We start from the raw sequence: 23,707 nt of genomic DNA, 5'->3' as shown, positions 1-23,707 counted from the left end.
GCCGGTTAGACGTACTGCCAAATTCTCTAAAATTACATTGGAGGCATCTTATTGTAGAGAAATGAACATTCAATTATCTGGCAACAGCTCTGGTGGACATTTCTGCAGTCAGCATGCCAATTGCACGCTCCATCAACTTGAGCCATCTGTGGCATTGTGTTGTGTGGCAAAACTGCACATTTAGGAGTGGCCTTTTATTGTCCCCAGCACAAGGTGTGCCTGTGTAATGATCACGCTGTTTAATCAGCTTCTTGAGATGCCACAACTGTCAGGTGGATGGATTATATTGCCAAAGGAGAAATGCTCACTAACAGGGATGTAAACAAATTTGGCAACAACATTTTAGAGAAATATGCTTTTTATGCACATAGAACATTTCTGTGATCTTTTATTTCAGCTCATGTAACATGGGACCAACACTTTAGATGTGGCATTTATATTTTTTTGTTCAGTATACATACATTATATCTTTACATGACAGGTGTTATAGAGCATGTCTTATTGAATGTTCTGACTCTTAGATTACATCTTTTCACTTGGAAGTGTTTTTCTGAACAAGTTGTAATGAATTGGATGCTATATCACTTCACTGAAAAGATTAACTGACTGGATGCAAACGTTTTTGAATTTATATAGTGCTTTTCAAGGACCCAAAGTCATTATTATTATCATTATTACTTTTCAAAATGTATGTTTAATCACAGAAATACTTAAGATGCCCTATTCAGGGCGTATGAGGTCCCGTCAAGTTAAATGGAAGATTTTGATCTGTAGGTTTACATAGTTGTTGTGCTAGCAGGTTGGTTGCCCTGCAGTACTCATCTCCCAACACCAGGAGACTTCAGCGGACGAGTCAGTGTTTCCTGAAAAAAGGCTTAACTACTGTATGTCTGTGTGGTGTCTCAGAAAAGATAAGCAGATACAGATTCTCTACCTTAGTAATCTCTCAGGGCCAGAGCAGAACCCATCCAGAATACACCTTTAACCTTGACCCTAACCTTTAACCCTAACCCCACCCTAACTGATTTCTGTGAATGGCTCTGACCCCAGTGAATCTTAGGGTTAATGGACAATTTAGCCGGAATGGCAAATCAAAGTTTAAGTAATTGGCAGGCATCTTGACAGACTGTCATCGTGAATACAGGGACATGGGCTAGTGTTAGTACAGGGATACGTGCCCCCTGTCCTTCCTCGTTCTCTTTCCTTTCTCTCCTTTCTCCTCTCTCTCTTCCTTCGGGGTCTAGACGTCTAGAAGGGCGAGGTGGGGGAGCGGACGGTGTCAGCAGAGCTAGGGGAGGTGGGGGAGGGGCTGGGGGAGTAATCTTCTGACTCTGAAGTGAAATCAGCGGGAGAAAGGGCAGGGTTGCTGGATCTGTGGGTGGAGCTTTGACTGGCACTAGTGGGGAAGCCAGTTGGTTGGGGATGGGGCTGGAGGCGGGGGCGGGGCTTCAACCTCACACCCTGCTGGTGTCTTAGTCTGAAAACCTGCCGCTCCTTATCAAGAGGGGTGGTCTGAAAGGGAGAGAGGAGAGATGAGAGAGGGAGGAGAGAAGAGAGGGGGAGATAGAAGGGGGTGAGAGAGGGAGAAAGAAAACAAAAGAGAGAGAGAGGTGGGGGAGAGAGGGGCAAAGAGGGGGGGCAAAGAGAGAATCAGGAGCGAGGAGAGAGGCAGAGAAAGAGAGAAGAGGGGGATGAGGTAGAAGAGGACATGCATTAGATGTCAGAGTTACATGTGAAGAACCTAATGTTTGGGGCTGTACACATTCGGAACAGTCCTAAACACCTACACAGCCTTGAAAAGAATGACTAAGAGGGATCCTTACTGTGATAACAGACACTCCAGCAGTGGTGCTGCAGGCTTTAGGACCCGTGTTGAAGTGTTTCTTAATCTTCCCAGCCACAGAGAGCTGCTGGTCGTTCACTAATCGCCCATCATCCTGGAACGCAAACAGAACCTGGTTTAACTAACACACACACACACACACACCTACCATATGTATGTTTTAAGTACTAAGTTCTAGTTACTCACATTGATCCAGGGGTGATCCAGAACCTGCAGAGCTGTGTATCTCTGTTCCACCTTCACCTGCAGCATCCCTGTGATCAGCTCCTACAGTAAACCCAATCAAACAGCTTGTTAATTATTTTATTTTAATCAAAATGTTTTGTCACTAAGTGAAGGGATTAAACCATAGACCAACCTTAGCAGTGACAGACATGTTGTCCCAGGACGGTGAAGGGAAGTCTAGTTGTCCCGTTAGAATCTGGTCCAACAGAATCTCCTGGTCCTCACTGCTCCTTGACAAAAACAACAGCAAGTCTCATGTCATTATCATCATCAGCATTATAATGTTATCGTCTATCTGGGTATGCTGAAATACTATGGCCGGGATTCAATGCAAGGCGCGTTATAGCGCAGCAGACTAAAACTGACTTTAAAAGGTCATTTACACTTCAGCCAACATGAGAAGCTTTTACTATGAATGTGATCTCCACAAATGTCTGGGAAAATGCCTTTAAACAGCTTATTGTCGGTAGTCTAGTGCATTGAGCTAGAGAGTGCCTGGGATTGAATCACGGCCTATGACAAATAAGACATAGAGCACTACAGACCCACTGAAGGGAGGGAAGCCACACAGCAGAATGTATGTGATTACTCCAGCTGCCCAGATATCAACCTTCAGCCCGTACCTGTCAGGGGACAACACACACACACACACACCTGTCAGAGAATACACACTCCTGTCAGAGGACAACACACAAACCCTTGTCACACACCTGTCACACAGACGTACCCTGTCTCAGCGATGATCTCAGGTGCTACATAGGTGGGGGTGCCACAGACCAGGTAGAGGAGTCCATCCACCAGGCTAGCCAAGCCAAAGTCTCCCAACTTCAGAGACTTGCTACCATCCTGATGCTCATACACCTGGGACACACAGTGAATTCGTTACAGACTTTTAAAAGTAATTCATGGTTGAGTTGACATGTGTAGCGTTTACCATAAATGCGATTTTCCTGAACTTCAGGCATTTAAAAGGTGCATTGAGTGGTGTGCCGCATTATACCACACCTTGCATTGAATCCCGGCTATATATAGTTTTACTCATTCAAGGGTTTTTCTTTATTTTTACCATGTTCTACTTTGTAGAATAATAGTGAAGACATCAAAACCATGAAATAACACATATGGAATCATGTAGTAACCAAAAAAGTGTTAAACAAATATTTTATATTTGAGATTCTTCAAATAGCCACCCTTTGCCTTGATGACAGCTTTGCACACTCTTGGCAGAAGATAGCCCTATTTGGTAAGTTTCTTCAAGTGCAGTCCCAAAAACCATCAAGCGATATGATGAAACTGGCTCTCATGAGGACCGCCCAGGAAAGGAAGACCCAGTGTTACCTCTGCTGCAGAGTATAAGTTCATTAGAGTTACGATTCTGCTTCACAGAGTTCAAGTAACTGTTCAGAGGAGACTGTATGAGTCAGGCCTTCATGGTCGAATTGCTGCAAAGAAACCACTACTAATGTCACAACTTTGATGCCTCTCCTTGTTCGGGTGGTGTTCGGCGGTCGACGTCACTGGTCTTCTAGTCATCGCCGAACCATTTGTTATTTTCCATACATGATGTCTTTGTGTGTGATTGTTATTTGTTCAGGTCGGAATGTTCCGGCTGGTTTGTACCGGGTGCTGTTTAGCACCCATGTTTTTGTGGCAACCGTTCTTTTAGCACTTTGTAAATGGTTTACTTTGTGCTGTTGAGTAAAGTGTGTTGTTTCACTCATCTCTGCCTTCCTGTGCCTGACTTTCTACAACCTGACAACATTAAGAAGAAGAGACTTGCTTGGGCCAAGAAACACAAGCAATGGACATTAGACCGGTGAAAATTTGTCATTTGGTCTGGAGTCCAAATTGGAGATTTTTGGTTCATTTCTTTGTGAGACGTGGTGTGGGTGAGCGGATGATCTCTGCATGTGTATTTCCCACCGTAAAGCATGGAGGAGGAGATGTTATGGTGTGGGGGTGCTTTGCTGGTGACACTGTGATTTATTTAGAATTCAAGGCACACTTAACCAGCATGGCTTCCACAGCATTCTGCAGCGATACGCCATCCCATCTGGTTTGCACTTAGTCCCACTATCATCTGTTTTTCAACAGGACAATGACCCAACACACCTCCAGGCTGCGTAAGGGCTACTTGACCAAGAAGGAGAGTGATGGAGTGCTGCACTAGATGACCTGGCCTCCACAATCCCCCAAAATGAAACAAATTGAGATGGTTTGGGATGAGTCAGACCACAGAGTGAAGGAAAAGCAGCCAAGTGCTCAGTATATGTGGGAACTCCTTCAAGACTGTTGGAAAAGCATTCCAGGTGAAGCTGGTTGAGATAATGCCAAGAGTGTGCAAAGCTGTTATCAAGGCAAAGGGTGGCTACTTTGAAGAATCTCAAATATAAAATATGTTTTAATTTGTTTAACACTTTTTTTGGTTACTACATGTTTCTATATGTGTTATTTCATAGTTTTGATGTCTTCACTATTATTCCACAATGTAAAAATAAAGAAAAGCCCTTGAATGAGTAGGTGTTCTAAAACATTTGACCGGTAGTGTATAAACATAAATAAACAAACACTCAAAAACATCATGTACACACACACTCACCAGCAGGTTCTCAGGTTTGATGTCTCTGTGTACGATGTTGAGGCTGTGCAGGTACTTGATGGCACTGGCCAGGTTATAAATCATCCCACTTGCATCTCTCTCTGTGTATTTATTCGAGGAGGTGATGGAATCAAATAGGTCACCCCCCTGTGGACCATACACACATTACACCTCACAACACGAAGCGTTGTAATGAACAGTGTTGACCTGCATGACTCTATCCATAACAGGGTGTAATCTATGAAACACCTGACCAGGTACAGCTCATCTTGACCAGCTTGTCCGAGTCTGGTGTAGCGGTCTAAGCTCCGGACTGTATGTGCCCTGTCCTCTGTTTCCCTCTCTAAACCTGTCTCCAAGTCTAACTGTTCTGTCAACTCACCTTGACCAGCTCCATGACCAGGTAAAGCTCGCTGTAGGTGTCCATTTCCTCGATCAGCAGGACAATGTTGGGATGTTTGATACGACGGAGGATGGACACCTCGTTCTGGATCATGTGTTCCTGGGGAATAACATCAAGGAACGGTCAGGTTACAGATGTTAATAGTAGCTTAATAGTACTGTAGTGCAGGTAATAATAATATAATAATACTACTACTACTATCAAACTACTGGAGACCATGCAGTCATTTTCAATAGGGGGAGAAGACATGAGGAAACATTCAGTGACTTATCGGTCAGCTACTATGAGCTGAGCTCAATAACTGATCGGAAGAGGTAGGGTCTCACTAGGTAGCTTTGAGATCCTGCTGGATAGGCTATTAGCGAATGTGACATATTTCTAAGATACACCCACAAAAAGAGAGCTCTGCAATTCCCTTTCGGTATAACTGGGCCGAAACAGGAGTAGTTCTCACCTTTCCCCTACATTTGACTTTGTTGATGATCTTCAGGGCGTATTCTCTGCCCGTACATCTCTCCACACACTCTCTGACAACAGCAAAGGTACCGTCACCTAAAGTCCTCCCCACCTTGTACCTCTCAGCGATGGACGGAGGGACGGAGGGACATTCATCACTCAGCAGGTTCAGCTCCGCTATCAAACCAGGCAAGCAGGAGAGTTCGGTCATGACTGCTACTGCACTCTCCACTCCACAGTCCCCAGATTAATAAGAGCTAGATTCAATCTGTATCGTGGAAGATCAGCGCTATAGCCCAATATAAACGTAAAAGTAATTTCCAATTGAGCCGACAAATTCAGCGTTTACCGTAAATTCAGTCTCCTCGAACGTGGGAACATTGACTTCAAATGTCAGTCACGCTATAGTGCTGAACTTCCATGAGACGGATTGCACCTAGGCCTAAGTCTCTGTACAATAGGCACCCTATCCCCTATACAGTGCACTACTTTTACTTACAGTTCACTATAAAGGGAATAGGCTGCAATTTGAGACCCATCCAATGCCTCCTATAGCATGCGCAATGGAAAAGCTGCCCTTAAACATGTATACAGTACGTCCTCTCTACTACCTTCACTTCCTGCTCCATCTCCCTCATCCATGGATCTACACACCTTGGTGGAGGCTAGAGACAGAGATGAGCCACTGTGTTGGGACCCCTAAGGCACAGAGAGATCACAAATGCTTTTTGAACACATGAATTTTGACAGTTTGGGCATCTATAGGGGACTATCTAAAGGGGACTATATATAGGGGGCCATCTACGGGGGACTATATATAGGGGAATATCAATAGGGACTATCAATAGGGGACTATATACAGGGGACTATCTAAAGGGGACTATCAATAGGGGGTATATATAGGGGCTATCAATAGGGGACTATCTAAAGGGGGATATATATAGGGGCTATCAATAGGGGACTATATAAAGGGGGCTATCAATAGGGGACTATATAAAGGGGGCTATCAATAGGGGACTATCTATAGGGGACTATATATAGGAGCATATCTATAGGGGCCATCTATGGGGGACTATATATAGCGGGCAGCAGGTAGCCTAGTGGTTAGAGCGTTGAGCCAGTAACTGAAAGGTTGCGAGATCAAATCTACGAGCTGACAAGTAAAAAATGTGTCGTTCTGCCCCTGAACAAGGCAGTTAACCCACTGTTCCTAGGCTGTCATTGTAAATAGGAATTTGTTCAGAACTGACTTGCCTAGTTACATTTTAAAAATGAAATAAATATAGGGGACTAAATATAAATATAGGGAAGGTCTATAGGTGACTATCTATAGGAGGCTATGGGCTCTGTTCAATCAGATCCATTTTAGTCCACATCCACATAGTGTTGTTTTGAAGGTGTCGGAGGTGGAAATGCTTTAGAGCTGTGAAATCCACATGCTCCTGGAATTATATCTAAAGCGAACATTGCCATTGGCTGCACAGAGTCGCATTAAGAGAAATCCAATGCAGCCTTGTTTACAAGTTCAAACACTGGAATGTGACGTGTAATCTATACCTTGATTAGGCTGATAGAAATCCTAATTATTTTTTAATAATGATTTTAATGATTTTCAAATTGTAGGCTATAGACTACACTTTCTCGTTCTGAACTTCTAATGGGAGTGGGATGGGTGTGGCTTTGTGACAATGATCAAGAGCAGCAGCTCACCGATTTGACAGCTCCAATGCAGTTATACCTCCGACACCGCCCAAAACATTAGCTATGTGGGTGCCGGCTACCACCGGTTAACGCTTGATTTGATTGAATCTAGGCTTATGTTAAAGCGTTGTGATTATATTAGTAAAGCATTGTTTGGTCCTACCCTGTGTCGTCGGAGGCTGGCAGGACTGGTAGGAGAGGGGCTGGGGGACTTCCCAGATCGAGGAGTCGACAGCTGACTGCCTGCCGTCCCATTGGCTACAGTACAGACACAAGAGGTTAGAGGTTAGAGAAAAACACTCCTCACTCAGTTGGTTGCTGATAAGAAGGACAAATACATTGCTAAAAAAGTTGTTGATTCTGCAGATTAATTACTTATGCATGCACAAAAACACATACACACTCACAGGGCCATACCTGAGCCTGAGCTTCGGCGTGAGCCTCCTCCTCTGGGTGAGCCTCCTCCTCTGGGTGAGTAGCGTCCTAGCAGAGAGGAGATCCGACCATATGACGTCGACTTCACCACGCTACACTCTGGAGGGAGAGGACACTGTCAGATACACACACACACATAAACATCTACAGTACACACACACACTAATTCCAAGGAAATTCTCATTTCAATGTTATGGTACTGTTATTATAATTATCTCACCACTCTCATCTAAGAGGAAGTCATCTTGGTAGCGAAACTTCTCTGGACCACAGGCCATAAAGATGTCGTCGTCACCAAAGAAGTCCTGAAGGCATGTCACCTGGAACAGACAGACAGCTAGACACTGTCAGTCACCTGGAACAAGGACACCACAAACAACTAGTCTTCACACGCTCTCCTCACCATCTCTCCCCATTCCTGCTATCACCCTCCCAGCCTCACCCTCTCCTCTCTCTCCACTCCCCACTTCTCCCACCTCCTCACCCCTCCCCCATATCCCTTCTCCTCTCTCCATGATCCCCCCTCCCCACCTCCTTTCCTGCTCCCCGTCTTCACCCTCACCAACCTTCTCCTCCTTCCTCCTCCCATACAGTCATATAGGCCAACAGCCTTAATGCATGTACAAGAAAAATACTGACTCATAGCTACAACACCACTGGAATTAAATGCCTCCCACTCAGAGACAGGCTCTTCCAGAGACAGGTGGTTTCAGAGACAGACTTTTTCAGAGACCAGCTACTGACAGGCTGTACAAGAAACAAGCTACTGAGAGGCTGTCGGGTGGATAACAGTGTTTGGCCATTAACCAAAAGGTTGCTGGTTCGAATCCCGGAGCAGACTAGCTGAAAAATCAGTTGATGTGCCCTCAAGCAAGTCACTTAAACCCAATTAAGAGTGTCTGCTAAATTACTTAAATGTAATGTTTAAAGAAATTGGCTATTTGCAGGCTGTTTCAGGCTACTGACTGTTTCAGAGAGAGGCTAGTATCTGTCTTAGATCTGTTCATTCATTATTGAGCGACATTAGACAGACTGCTACAGTATGTCAAGCAGGAATGTCCATTATCAGAGATGCGTGTGGCGGGGAGAGGGAATGTATTCATATCAATAACATGTACAAGTAGTCATCAGGTTGAATATGATTACAGTAGCAATCAGTAACAGAATGTCAATGTAATCAATGTCTGAAATGAGCTTATAACCAGTATGTAAATCACACTGGGTGTTTATGAAGCGCTGAGAAGTTCCAGCTGGCTGCTATATTACTACAACTGCATCCCAAATGGAAAGTAGTGCACTATATTGGGAATAGGGTGTCATTTGGGACACAGCCTGCAGCTGCAGTGGAGGAGATGAATTATGAATGGCTTCAGACGGGAAGTCAGCACAACTGTACGTCGCTCCATTACTGTTCTGTAGCAGCTCCCTAACACACAGTTACTGTGGAGTCAGACACTTAGCAACACTACACTACATGAAGCAAAGCTCCATTCACCACTCTGCTGACAGTACTCACGTTAGTCCAGGATTCTCAGCTGTAAGTTGTTGTATTTTCACCTCAGACAGATCACGTCAACAAGTCAACTTCACAGCTGATGTTCAGAAAACAAATTAGTGCAAGGCTGGGATTCAATCTGTATAACACTGTCAACAATTAGGTTTTTAAATGCTACATCACCATGTTTGCAGATATTGCATTTGCGGTAAACACTGTAGATGTCGGCTCAATTAGAAATTGCCTTTAAATAGCAGATTGTCGACAAGTGTTGCTTTACTGTGCAGTAATAAGACATTTCTAACAGTAATTACACAACAGCATCATTTGACCTTAGGAGACGAGAGCTGCTGAAGCCAAACATCAACAGACAATAAGCCTCAGGTAACAGTGACATCTCTACCACAGCGGTGAGGAGCGTGTGTGTGTGTGTGTGTGTGTGTGTGTGTGTGTGTGTCCGTGTGTCCCCGTGTGTGTCCCCGTGTGTGTCCGTGTGTGTGTGTCCGTGTGTGTGTGTGTCCGTGTGTGTGTGTGTCCGTGTGTGTGTGTGTCCGTGTGTGTGTGTGTCCGTGTGTGTGTGTGTGTGTGTGTGTGTCCGTGTGTTTGTGTCCGTGTGTGTGTGTCCGTGTGTGTGTGTCCGTGTGTGTGTGTCCGTGAGTTTGTGTCCGTGAGTTTGTGTCCGTGAGTTTGTGTCCGTGAGTTTGTGTGTGTCTGTGGATTGATTGCACAATCACCAATCACCAACCCTGATACCCACGGTACAGAACTGTACTGTATGGTCCAACCGTGAAACCCACTGTATAGAACTGTACTGTATGGTCCAACCCTGATACCCACTGGATAGAACTGTACTGTATGGTCCAACCCTGATACCCACTGGATAGAACTGTACTGTATGTCTAATTAATACTAATTAAATCAGTATAGAACTGTACATTATACACTGTACCAACTCTGATAAACACTATATAGAAGTGTACTGTATGGTCCAACCCTGATACCCACTGGATAGAACTGTACTGTATGTCTAATTAATACTAATTAAATCAGTATAGAACTGTACATTATACACTGTACCAACTCTGATAAACACTATATAGAAGTGTACTGTATGGTCCAACCCTGATACCCACTGAATAGAACTGTACTTTGTAGCCCAACCCTGATACCCACTGTATAGAACTGTACTCTATAACCCAACCTTGTTACACACTGTAAAGAACTGTACTGTATAGCCCAACCCTGATACCCACTGGATAGAACTGTACAGTACGGTCCAACCCTGATACCCACTGTATAGAACTGTACTGTATGGTCCAACTCTGATACCCGCTGTATAGAACTGTACTGTATGGTCCAACCCTGATACCCGCTGTATAGAACTGTACTGTATGGTCCAACTCTGATACCCACTGTATAGAACTGTACTGTATGGTCCAACCCTGATACCCATAGAACTGTACTGTAGGTCCAACTGTACTGTATGAACTGTCCAACCCTGATACCCACTGTATAGAACTGTACTGTATGGTCCAACCTGATACCCGCTGTATAGAACTGTACTGTATGGTCCAACCCTGATACCCGCTGTATAGAACTGTACTGTATGGTCCAACTCTGATACCCTGTATAGAACTGTACTAGAACTGATACCCGCTGTATAGAACTGTACTGTATGGTCCAACCCTGATACCCTGTATAGAACTGTACTGTATGGTCCACTCTGATACCCGCTGTATAGAACTGTACTGTATGGTCCAACCCTGATACCCGCTGTATAGAACTGTACTGTATGGTCCAACTCTGATACCCGCTGTATAGAACTGTACTGTACTGTATAGCCCAACCCTGATACCCACTGTATAGAACTGTACTGTATGGTCCAACTCTGATACCCGCTGTATAGAACTGTACTGTATGGTCCAACTCTGATACCCGCTGTATAGAACTGTACTGTATGGTCCAACCCTGATACCCACTGTATAGAACTGTACTGTATGGTCCAACTCTGATACCCAACTGTATAGGTCCAACCCTGATACCCACTGTATGGAACTGTACTGTATGGTCCAACTCTGATACCCGCTGTATAGAACTGTACTGTATGGTCCAACTCTGATACCCACTGTATAGAACTGTACTGTATGGTCCAACTCTGATACCAAGAACTGTACTGTATGGTCCAACTACCCACTGTATAGAACTGTACTGTATGGTCCAACTCTGATACCCACTGTATAGAACTGTACTGTATGGTCCAACTCTGATACCCGCTGTATAGAACTGTACTGTATGGTCCAACTCTGATACCCACTGTATAGAACTGTACTGTATGGTCCAACTCTGATACCCACTGTATAGAACTGTACTGTATGGTCCAACTCTGATACCCGCTGTATAGAACTGTACTGTATGGTCCAACTCTGATACCCACTGTATAGAACTGTACTGTATGGTCCAACTCTGATACCCACTGTATAGAACTGTACAGTACCCAACCCTGATACCCACTGTCACCCACTGTCTTGAAGTGTACTGTATGGTCCAACTCTGATACCCACTGTATAGAACTGTACTGGTCCAACCCTGATACCCACTGTATAGAACTGTACTGTATGGTCCAACCCTGATACCCACTGTATAGAACTGTACTGTATGGTCCAATACCCACTGTATAGAACTGTACTGTATGGTCCAACTCTGATACCCGCTGTATAGAACTGTACAGTACGGTCCAACCCTGATACCCACTGTATAGAACTGTACAGTACGGTCCAACCCTGATACCCGCTGTATAGAACTGTACTGTATGGTCCAACTCTGATACCCACTGTATAGAACTGTACTGTATGGTCCAACCCTGATACCCACTGTATAGAACTGTACTGTATGGTCCAACCCTGATACCCACTGTATAGAACTGTACTCTGTAGCCCAACTCTGTCACCCACTGTCTTGAAGTGTACTGTATGGTCCAACTCTGATACCCACTGTATAGAACTGTACTGTACAGCCCAACCCTGTTACACACTGTAAAGAACTGTACTGTATGGTCCAACCCTGATACCCACTGTATAGAACTGTACTGTACAGCCCAACCCTGTTACACACTGTAAAGAACTGTACTGTATAGCCCAAACCCTGATATCCACTGTATTGAACTGTACTCTATAGCCCAACCCTGATACCCACTGTACAGAACTGGACTGTATAGCCCAAACCTGTTACTTACTGTATAGAACTGTACTGTATGGTTCAACCCTGATACCAACTGTGTAGAACTGTACTCTATAGCCCAACCCTGTAACTCAATATCTAGATCTGACTGTATAGCCCAACCCTGATACCACCTGTATACAACTGTACTGTATAGCCCTTCCCTGTTACCCACTGGATAGAACTGTACTGTATGGTACAATCCTGATACCCACTGTATAGAACTATTCTCTATTGCCCAACCCTGATAGCAACTGTATAGAACTATACTTTTTAGCCCAACCCTGATACCCACTGTATAGAAGTGTACAGTATGGTCCAACCCTGATACCATCTATATTGAACTGTACTCTGTAACCCAACCCTGATACCCACTGTATAGAACTTTACTGTATGGCCCAACCCTGAAATCCATTAGTCTCACTTAGTAGCACAGAGAGCATATTAGCCTCATAAATCATCAAGAGAAACAATGATATTGTACCGGAAGTGTGTGACTGGAGAACTCTTGTCAATACTTTCTAATTCTACCTGGGCCATACGAGTACCTTACACCATTCTCTAGCCTTCCTCGATAGCATTGACATAAACACTGTTCTGCAACACTGAGCCACACACAGACAACATTCCCACTGCACCACTCTGCCGCAGAGGCTGTTCCTTAGCAACCAGCCCAGGCAACCAGATCACCATAGAAACCGTCCAGGAGAGAAAAAAGAAAAACTACATCGGAGTTTCTTTGATAGAACCAAAATAAAAGAGGAGAGACGGACTATTAATAGGCATACCGCAACTAAACATCATGATTCCCAACTCTACTTGCCTCTCTGAATCACTTCTCCTTTTTACTCTCTCTAGTAATCCTGTATTCAGGACTCTGTGTTAAAGGTCTGTGTTCATGGGATTTAAACCATATAGTCATCTGGTCATAAAGGCTATACCTCAAAAATATTTAAAGGTCATTCATTGTGAAAATGTCTCAGTGAAACTGTGCTCCTGAAACACCTAATGACTGGGTTAATAAAGGATTATAAGACAGCAGACTGAGTCCCAGAAACCTACTTCTAACTCTAATTGCCTTATAGCCCATCCCTCTGAGTCTGTGGGGGAAGCTAAGCCTGAGAACCAGGCAGTAAATTCACTAGTATAACCGTAATTCATAACCCACCAGCTTCCCGTCCACGGTGTACAGTCTCTTGACAACCCCAGAGTCCAGCTTGATGGCGTCTGTAATGTCAGAGAGAACCTGTTCAAAGGAGTGGGCAGTCTTCTTGTTGAGGAGGATGCGGATGGCCTTACGAGGCTTCACCCCGCTGCGGATGATGGTGACCAGTTTGGGCCGAATGAAGTCCTTACTCTCCCTGGTCTCCGGGGCCCCAGCCTTGGCACTGCCCAGGGATGGGGGGCCACGTGCAGAGGCAGCCACAGCTGTCTTCACCCCAACTGACCAGCTGGGGTTGACATTCTTAGTGTAGTCCAGCTTCTTGTATGACTCTATGGAGCCACACACATAGCTCTCTCCTGCAGATAGGCAACACACAGAGATAGGCATACATGGTCACAGCAACCATAGACTCACATCACTGAATGCACCACATAATGACACAGCTATGACATTTAGATTATAGAGTTTACAGACATATTGGAAATATACTATATGCCTACTATATAGGCCAACTGGAGCAGGTCACTCATTGTACAGTGGGAAACCTAGAAAAAGGCACAACTTAATTTGTTCTCAGACTTCTACTGTCTCAACACTTAGGGTTAGCTGCTCAATACCGTCCCCTCCCTTAGGGTTAGCTGCTCAGTATTGTCCCATCATATCCCTTAGGGTTAGCTGCTCAATACTGTCCCATCCCATCCCTTAGGGTTAGCTGCTCAATACTGTCTCACTCCAACCCTTAGGGCTAGCTGCTAAATACTGTCTCATCCCATCCCTTAGGGTTAGCTGCTCAATACTGTCCCATCCCAACCCTTAGGATTAGCTGCTCAATACTGTCCCCTCCCTTAGGGTTAGCTGCTCAATATTGTCCCATCCTATCCCTTAGGGTTAGCTGCTCAATACTGTCCCATCCCAACCCTTAGGGTTAGCTGCTCAATATTGTCCCATCCCATCCCTTAGGGTTACCTGCTCAATACTGTCCCATCCCATCCCTTGGGGTTAGCTGCTCAATACAGTCTCATCCCATCCCTTAGGATTAGCTGCTCAATACTGTCCCCTCCCTTAGGGTTAGCTGCTCAATATTGTCCCATCCTATCCCTTAGGGTTAGCTGCTCAATATTGTCCCATCCCATCCCTTAGGGTTACCTGCTCAATACTGTCCCATCCCATCCCTTGGGGTTAGCTGCTCGATACAGTCTCATCCCATCCCTTAGGATTAGCTGCTCAATACTGTCCCCTCCCTTAGGGTTAGCTGCTCAATATTGTCCCATCCTATCCCTTAGGGTTAGCTGCTCAATACTGTCCCATCCCAACCCTTAGGGTTAGCTGCTCAATATTGTCCCATCCCATCCCTTAGGGTTACCTGCTCAATACTGTCCCATCCCATCCCTTGGGGTTAGCTGCTCAATACAGTCTCATCCCATCCCTTGGGCTTAGCTGCTCAATACAGTCTCATCCCAACCCATAGGGTTAGCTGCTCAATACTGTCTCACCCCAACCCTTAGGGTTAGCTGCTAAATACTGTCTCAATCCAACCCTTAGGGCTAGCTGCTAAATACTGTCTCATCCCATCCCTTAGGGTTAGCTGCTCAATACTGCCCCATCCCTTAGGGTTAGCTGCTAAATACTGTCTAAATCCAACCCTTAGGGCTAGCTGCTAAATACTGTCTCATCCCATCCCTTGGGGTTAGCTGCTAAATACTGTCTCATACCAACCCTTAGGGTTAGCTGCTAGATACGGTCTCATCCCAACCCTTAGGGTTAGCTGCTAAATACTATCTCATACCATCCCTCAGGGTTAGCTGCTCAATAATGTCTCATCCCAACCCTTAGGGTTGCTGCTCAATACTGTCTCATCCCTTCCTTAGGTTTAGCTGCTCAATACTGTCTCATCCCATCCCTCAGGGTTAGCTGCTCAATGCTGTCTCATCCCAACCCTTAGGGTCAGCTGCTCAATACTGTCCCCTCCCTTAGGGTTAGCTGCTAAATACTGACTCATCCCAACACTTTGGGTTAGCTGCTAAATACTGTCTCATCCCAACCCTTAGGGTTAGCTGCTCAATACTGTCTCATCCCAACCCTTAGGGTTAGCTGCTCAATACTGTCCCACTCCTTTAGGGTTAGCTGCTCAATACAGTCTCATCCCAACCCATAGGGTTAGCTGCTCAATACTGTCTCACCCCAACCCTTAGGGTTAGCTGCTAAATACGGTCTCAATCCAACCCTTAGGGCTAGCTGCTAAATACTGTCTCATCCCATCCCTTAGGGTTAGCTGCTAAATACGGTCTCAATCCAACCCTTAGGGTTAGCTGCTAAATACTGTCTCATCCCATCCCTTAGGGTTAGCTGCTAAATACGGTCTAAATCCAACCCTTAGGGCTAGCTGCTAAATACTGTCTCATCCCATCCCTTGGGGTTAGCTGCTCAATACTGTCCCATCCCTTAGGGTTAGCTGCTAAATACTGTCTCATCCCAACCCTTAGGGTTAGCTGCTAAATACTGTCCCCTCCCAACCCTTAGGGTTAGCTGCTCAATACTACTCTCACCCCAACCCTCAGGGTTAGCTGCTAAATACGTCTCACCCCAACCCTTAGGGTTAGCTGCTAATTACTGTCTCACCCCAACCCTTAGGGTTAGCTGCTAAATACTGTCTCACCCCAACCCTTAGGTTTAGCTGCTAAATACTGTCTCATCCCATCCCTTAGGTTTAGCTGCTGCTCAATCATGTCTCATCCCAACCCTTAGGTCCCATCCCTCAGGGTTAGCTGCTCAATACTGTCCCATCCCTTAGGGTTATCTGCTCAATATTGTCCCATCCCTCCCTTAGGGTTAGCTGCCCAATACTGTCCCATCCTATCCCTTAGGGTTAGCTGCTCAATACTGTCCCATCCTATCCCTTAGGGTTAGCTGCTCAATACTGTCCCATCCCATCCCTTGGGGTTAGCTGCTCAATACTGTCTCATCCCATCCCTTAGGGTTAGCTGCTAAATACGGTCTCAATCCAACCCTTAGGGTTAGCTGCTAAATACTGTCTCATCCCATCCCTTAGGGTTAGCTGCTAAATACGGTCTAAATCCAACCCTTAGGGCTAGCTGCTAAATACTGTCTCATCCCATCCCTTGGGGTTAGCTGCTCAATACTGTCCCATCCCTTAGGGTTAGCTGCTAAATACTGTCTCATCCCAACCCTTAGGGTTAGCTGCTAAATACTGTCCCATCCCAACCCTTAGGGTTAGCTGCAAAATACTCTCACCCCAACCCTCAGGGTTAGCTGCTAAATACGGTCTCACCCCAACCCTTAGGGTTAGCTGCTAATTACTGTCTCACCCCAACCCTTAGGGTTAGCTGCTAAATACTGTCTCACCCCAACCCTTAGGTTTAGCTGCTAAATACTGTCTCATCCCATCCCTTAGGTTTAGCTGCTCAATACTGTCCCCTCCCTCAGGGTTAGCTGCTCAATACTGTCCCATCCCTTAGGGTTATCTGCTCAATATTGTCCCATCCCTTAGGGTTATCTGCTCAATATTGTCCCATCCCTTAGGGTTAGCTGCCCAATACTGTCCCATCCTATCCCTTAGGGTTAGCTGCTCAATACTGTCCCATCCTATCCCTTAGGGTTAGCTGCTCAATACTGTCCCATCCCATCCCTTGGGGTTAGCTGCTCAATACGGTCTCATCCCATCCCTTAGGCTTAGCTGCTCAATACTGTCCCATCCCTTAGGGTTAGCTGCAAAATACTGTCTCATCCCAACACTTAGGGTTAGCTGCCAAATACTGTCTCATCCCATCCCTTAGGGTTAGCTGCTCAATACTGTCTCATCCCAACCTTTAGGGTAGGGTTAAGGTTAAGGGTTAGCTTACCTTCCTCCAGCTGCTCCATGCCGGATATTCTCTTGGTCCCGTCGATAGAGTAGATGGTCCGGACCCCCTGGGGCATATTCACATTATCTGACAGGGAGCGGGTCAGATCAGCCAAAAGGGCTTCTATAGACCGGAACCTGTCCTGGGAAATAGCGTAGACAATCCCTTTGAAGTAGCGGTCTCCATTGCGATAAAAGCGGACCTTTTTGGCCTTCTTCTCCGAGGCTAGAGACTGCAGTGTCCGGGTCCTGTACAGACTACAGTGGGCGCTGCGAGTGGGACTCTGCAGCCCGTTGTTCCTGGAGCCTATGCGGGTGTTTCTCTGGGCTTTCTCCCGCTCGTCAAAGTGCTCCAGCTCCATGACTGTAGTGATGTTACACAGAAAGAGACAAATCAGGGAGGGGAACATTATGAATGAGAACATTTAAACCTCAAGCAACTTATTTTCCTTTGCAGAATAAATAAGGCATCCTTTAGTTTTAGTTGAATGTCATATAGGCCTACTGGAGAGACTGGGGAGAGTAGAATCAATTGGATTTCGGCATGAACTCTGAGGTCGGGTCCGACATTCAGTGGTGCTGAATGGACAGCGCCGCAGGTTCGGATCTCCTAGCAGCTAGCTAGTCTGACAGGTAGTCTATAGCGGTGGTCGTAGTCAGATTGAACTCCGTGGTGCTGAACGGACGGCGCTGCTGTCTAGCCAGATAGAATTCTCCTGCTTGTGGGCAGTTTGTCACATCCTGAAAATTAGCTCTTTCTGAGGCACATAGAAATCTGATTGGGGGCCATAGCACGCTCACACATGTCATGCTCTTTAGTTTCGTCCACCACCCAATTAGCACCGTGATTCTAATCAAACGTAACGTTTGTTTTGATCATATTAATTTCTGACAACATAACCCCAGCTGTTGTTAAATGACACGGAACAACACATTATGGGATTTTAAAACATGTTTTGGGCAAATAACTACTTACCTTTAATTGAAGTCGGATGCAGTCAACCGTGGCAGCGTTTAGCAATTGCATATATCAGCTTTCCAATAGGCTGTGTCAGTGCTGATATGTGTAGTTTGAAGGCCCGCCTGAGCGGCAGAAGAAGCATCCGTCCCTTTGTTGCTCTTTGATTGAGCAAGTGTGAGCAGCACGAGCTGCAGCTGGTTTCTGTCTCTAGCAGTGATTTCCATTTGGCCGTCACTCATTGACATGCAGGTCTTCCAAGGGAAGCACCAAGCATCTCACCTCGCTATCACGCTCCCTTCTCTCCAGCCCTCTAGATGCGCTGAGACAAGGGGCGTGGCGCAGGCGTTCATTACTCTACTAGTCTGTCAGTGCACTAAACTGCAATGACAGACACGAGACTTTTCAGCAACATGCTTGTTCAATAAGGCAGATAGACTAAATTAGTGCCATAGGGAATAGTTTGCCATTTGGTAAGCAGTCATGAGCATGGGCATCTATCTGTATGCTGGTGCTGAGGAGGATGTCTAGCAGTGTCTGCAGTAGTGTACTATACTGCATACACAAACACAGGATGACCAAACCCAAACATGTCTGTAACAACCTAATAATGATTCAGCAGTACACGCACACAAAAATATAGTTGAAGTCGGAAGTGTACATACACCTCAGCCAAATATATTTAAACTCAGTTTCACAATTCCTGACATTTAATCCTAGTAAAAATTCCCTGTTTTAGGTCAGTTAGGATCACCACTTTATTTTAAGAATGTGAAATGTCAGAAAAATAGTGGAGAGAATGACTTATTTCAGCTTTCATTTCTTTCATCACATTCCCAGTGGGTCAGAAGTTTACATACACTCAATTAGTATTTGGTAGCATTGCCTTTAAATTGTTTAACTTGGGTCAAATGTTTCAGGTAGCCTTCCACAAGCTTCCCACAATAAGTTGGGGGAATTTTGGCCCATTCCTCCTGACAGAGCTGGTGTAACTGAGTCATGTTTGTAGGCCTCCTTGCTCGCACATGCTTTTTCAGTTCTGCCCACAAATTTTCTATGGGATTGAGGTCAGGGCTTTGTGATGGCCACTCCAATACCTTGACTTTGTTGTCCTTAAGCCATTTTGCCACAACTTTGGAAGTATGCTTGAGGTCATTGTCCATTTGGAAGACCCATTTGCGACGAAGCTTTAACTTTCTGATTGATGTCTTGAGATGTTGCTTCAATATATCCACATAATTGTCCTACCTCATGATGCTATCTATTTTGTGAAGTGCACCAGTCCCTCCTACAGCAAAGCACCCCCACAACATGATGCTGCCACCCCCGTGCTTCACGGTTGTGATGGTGTTCTTCGGCTTGCAAGCCTCCCCCTTTTTCCTCCAAACATAACAATGGTCATTTTGGCCAAAATGTTATATTTTTGTTTCATCAGACCGGAGGACATTTCTCCAAAAAGAACGATTTTTGTCCCCATGTGCAGTTGCAAACCGTAGTCTGGCTTTTTTTATGGCGGGTTTGGAGCAGTGGCTTCTTCCTTGCTGAGCGGCCTTTCAGGTTATGTCGATATAGGACTCGTTTTACTGTGGATATAGATACTTTTGTACCGGTTTCCTCCAGCATCTTCACAAGGTCCTTTGCTGTTGTTCTGGGATTGATTTTCACTTTTCGCACCAAAGTACGTTCATCTCTAGGAGACAGCATGCGTCTCCTTCCTGAGCAGTATGAGGGCTGCGTGGTCCCATGGTGTTTATACTTGCGTACTATTGTTTGTACAGATGAATGTGGTACCTTCAAGCATTTGGAAATTGCTCTCAAGGATTAACCAGACTTGTGGAGGTTTACATGTGGAGGTCTTGACTGATTTCTTTTGATTTTCCCGTGATGTCAAGCAAAGAGGCACTGAGACTGAAGGTAGGCCTTGAAATACCTCCACAGGTACACCTCCAATTGACTCAAATTATGTCAATTAGCCTATCAGAAGCTTCTAAAGACATTACATCATTTTCTGGAATTTTCCAAGCTGTTTAAAGGCACAGTCAACTTAGTGTATGTAAACTTCTGACCCACTGAAATTGTGATACAGTGAATTATAAGTGAAATAATCAAACAATTGTTGGAAAAATGACTTGTGTCATGCACAAAGTAGATGTTCTAACCGTCATGCCAAAACTATAGTTTGTTAAGAAGAAATGTGTGGAGTGGTTAAAAAAGGAGTTTTAATGACTCCAGCCTAATTTTGTGTAAACTTCTGACTTCAACTGTATATATATATATATAAATAAACAAAGGCTTCATAGCATACTGACTGTCACACCCTGACCTTAGAGCTTTTTATGTCTCTATTTTTGGTTTGGTCAGGGTGTGATTTGGGTGGGCATTCTATGTTCCTTTTTCTATGTTTTTGTATTTCTTTGTTTTGGCCGGGTATGGTTCTCAATCAGGGACAGCTGTCTATCATTGTCTCTATGACAATATGGTTCCCAATCAGAGACAATGATAGACAGCTGTCCCTGATTGGGAACCATACTTAGGTAGCCTTTTCCCACATGGTTTTTGTGGGTAGTTAATTTCTGTTTAGTGTTTTGCACCTTTCAGGACTGTTTCGGTCCTTTGTTATTAGTGTTCAGTTTAAATAAAGTAAGCATGAACACTTACCACGCTGCTCTTTGGTCAGATGATTCCTCATCTTCCGACGACGAATACCGTTACACTGACAAAGTACTCATTGTTCACGGATTTGTTTTATATCTGAAGCAACATGGCAAACAAGTTAAATAGTCAAAACAAATATTTAAAAAAAAATAGTTTTAGTAGCTACATTTCTTTGAGTTGACAATCCAAGAAGTTTGCAGCCATGAGTAGTTCCACAGTATATATACACTGCTCAAAAAAATAAAGGGAACACTTAAACAACACAATGTAACTCCAAGTCAATCACACTTCTGTGAAATCAAACTGTCCACTTAGGAACCAACACTGATTGACAATAAATTCCACATGCTGTTGTGCAAATGGAATAGACAACAGGTGGAAATTATAGGCATTTAGCAAGACACCCCCAATATAGGAGTGGTTCTGCAGGTGGGGACCACAGACCACTTCTCAGTTCCTATGCTTCCTGGCTGATGTTTTGGTCACTTATGAATGATGGCGGTGCTTTCACTCTAGTGGTAGCATGAGACGGAGTCTACAACCCACACAAGTGGCTCAGGTAGTGCAGCTCATCCAGGATGGAACATCAATGCGAGATGTGGCAAGAAGGTTTGCTGTGTCTGTCAGCGTAGTGTCCAGAGCATGGAGGCGCTACCAGGAGACAGGCCAGTACATCAGGTGACGTGGAGGAGGCCATAGGAGGGCAACAACCCAGCAGCAGGACCGCTACCTCTGCCTTTGTGCAAGGAGGAGCAGGAGGAGCACTGCCAGAGCCCTGCAAAATGACCTCCAGCAGGCCACAAATGTACTTCCGGCGCCGACAGAGATGGCCGCCTCGCTTCGCGTTCCTAGGAAACTATGCAGTTTTTTGTTTTTTTACGTGTTATTTCTTACACTAGTACCCCAGGTCATCTTAGGTTTCTTTACATACAGCCGAGAAGAACTACTGAATATAAGATCAGCGTCAACTCACCATCAGTACGACCAAGAATATGTTTTTCGCGACGCGGATCCTGTGTTCTGCCTTACAACCAGTGTAACCGAGTGGATCACATGCAGCGACCAAAAAAAAAAAAAAACGACTCAGAAAAAGAGGGAAACGAAGCGGTCTTCTGGTCAGACTCCGGAGACGGGCACATCGTGCACCACTCCCTAGCATTCTTCTTGCCAATGACCAGTCTCTTGACAACAAGGTTGATGAAATCCGAGCAAGGGTAGCATTCCAGAGGGACATCAGAGACTGTAACGTTCTTTGCTTCACGGAAACATGGCTAACTGGAGAGACGCAATCCGAAGCGGTGCAGCCAGCGGGTTTCTCCACGCATCGCGCCGACAGAAACAAACATCTTTCTGGTAAGAAGAGGGGCGGGGGCGTATGTCTTATGGCCAACGTGACATGGTGTGATGAAAGAAACATACAGGAACTCAAATCCTTCTGTTCACCTGATTTAGAATTCCTCACAATCAAATGTAGACCGCATTATCTACCAAGAGAATTCTCTTCGATTATAATCACAGCCGTATATATCCCCCAAGCAGACACATCGATGGCTCTGAACGAACTTTATTTAACTCTCTGCAAACTGGAAACGATTTATCCGGAGGCTGCATTCATTGTAGCTGGGGATTTTAACAAGGCTAATCTGAAAACAAGACTCCCTAAATTTTATCAGCATATCGATTGCGCAACCAGGGGTGGAAAGACCCTGGATCATTGTTACTCTAACTTCCGCGACGCATATAAGGCCCTGCCCCGCCCCCCTTTCGGAAAAGCTGACCACGACTCCATTTTGTTGATCCCTGCCTACAGACAGAAACTAAAACAAGAAGCTCCCACGCTGAGGTCTGTCCAACGCTGGTCCGACCAAGCTGACTCCACACTCCAAGACTGCTTCCATCACGTGGACTGGGAGATGTTTCGTATTGCGTCAGACAACAACATTGACGAATACGCTGATACGGTGTGCGAGTTCATTAGAACGTGCGTTGAAGATGTCGTTCCCATAGCAACGATTAAAACATTCCCTAACCAGAAACCGTGGATTGATGGCAGCATTCGTGTGAAACTGAAGGCACGAACCACTGCTTTTAATCAGGGCAAGGTGTCTGGTAACATGACTGAATACAAACAGTGCAGCTATTCCCTCCGCAAGGCTATCAAACAAGCTAAGCGCCAGTACAGAGACAAAGTAGAATCTCAATTCAACGGCTCAGACACAAGAGGTATGTGGCAGGGTCTACAGTCAATCACGGACTACAGGAAGAAACCCAGCCCAGTCACGGACCAGGATGTCTTGCTCCCAGGCAGACTAAATAACTTTTTTGCCCGCTTTGAGGACAATACAGTGCCACTGACACGGCCTGCAACGGAAACATGCGGTCTCTCCTTCACTGCAGCCGAAGTGAGTAAGACATTTAAACGTGTTAACCCTCGCAAGGCTGCAGGCCCAGACGGCATCCCCAGCCGCGCCCTCAGAGCATGCGCAGACCAGCTGGCCGGTGTGTTTACGGACATATTCAATCAATCCCTATACCAGTCTGCTGTTCCCACATGCTTCAAGAGGGCCACCATTGTTCCTGTTCCCAAGAAAGCTAAGGTAACTGAGCTAAACGACTACCGCCCGTAGCACTCACATCCGTCATCATGAAGTGCTTTGAGAGACTAGTCAAGGACCATATCACCTCCACCCTACCTGA

At 45.3% G+C, this 23,707-nt stretch overlaps 1 protein-coding gene across 2 annotated transcripts; it reads right to left on the bottom strand.

Annotated features, from left to right (window-relative positions):
• Nucleotides 1-386: 386 nt before the first annotated feature.
• Nucleotides 387-18,671, bottom strand: LOC112265424 (serine/threonine-protein kinase DCLK1-like). 2 transcript variants are annotated; one of them, XM_024442703.2, is made up of 16 exons: nucleotides 18,374-18,671; nucleotides 17,399-17,761; nucleotides 13,542-13,894; nucleotides 7,883-7,982; nucleotides 7,645-7,761; nucleotides 7,391-7,485; nucleotides 6,138-6,225; nucleotides 5,525-5,703; nucleotides 5,050-5,169; nucleotides 4,668-4,814; nucleotides 2,796-2,929; nucleotides 2,614-2,691; nucleotides 2,202-2,298; nucleotides 2,030-2,110; nucleotides 1,824-1,937; nucleotides 387-1,512 (listed from the first exon to the last, which is right to left on the bottom strand). In XM_024442703.2, the coding sequence occupies exons 2-16, from the start codon at nucleotides 17,757-17,759 to the stop codon at nucleotides 1,249-1,251; spliced, it is 2,328 nt and encodes a 775-aa protein (XP_024298471.1). In that variant the 5' UTR covers nucleotides 17,760-17,761; nucleotides 18,374-18,671; the 3' UTR covers nucleotides 387-1,248. The 2 variants fall into 2 exon arrangements, with proteins under 2 accessions (XP_024298471.1, XP_024298473.1); XM_024442705.2 differs by having other exon boundaries at nucleotides 2,202-2,292.
• Nucleotides 18,672-23,707: the final 5,036 nt, after the last annotated feature.

This window comes from Oncorhynchus tshawytscha, linkage group LG13, assembly GCF_018296145.1.
Source record: "Oncorhynchus tshawytscha isolate Ot180627B linkage group LG13, Otsh_v2.0, whole genome shotgun sequence".
Classification (NCBI taxonomy): Eukaryota; Metazoa; Chordata; class Actinopteri; order Salmoniformes; family Salmonidae; genus Oncorhynchus; species Oncorhynchus tshawytscha.
This window is presented reverse-complemented; position numbering and strand designations above follow the sequence as displayed.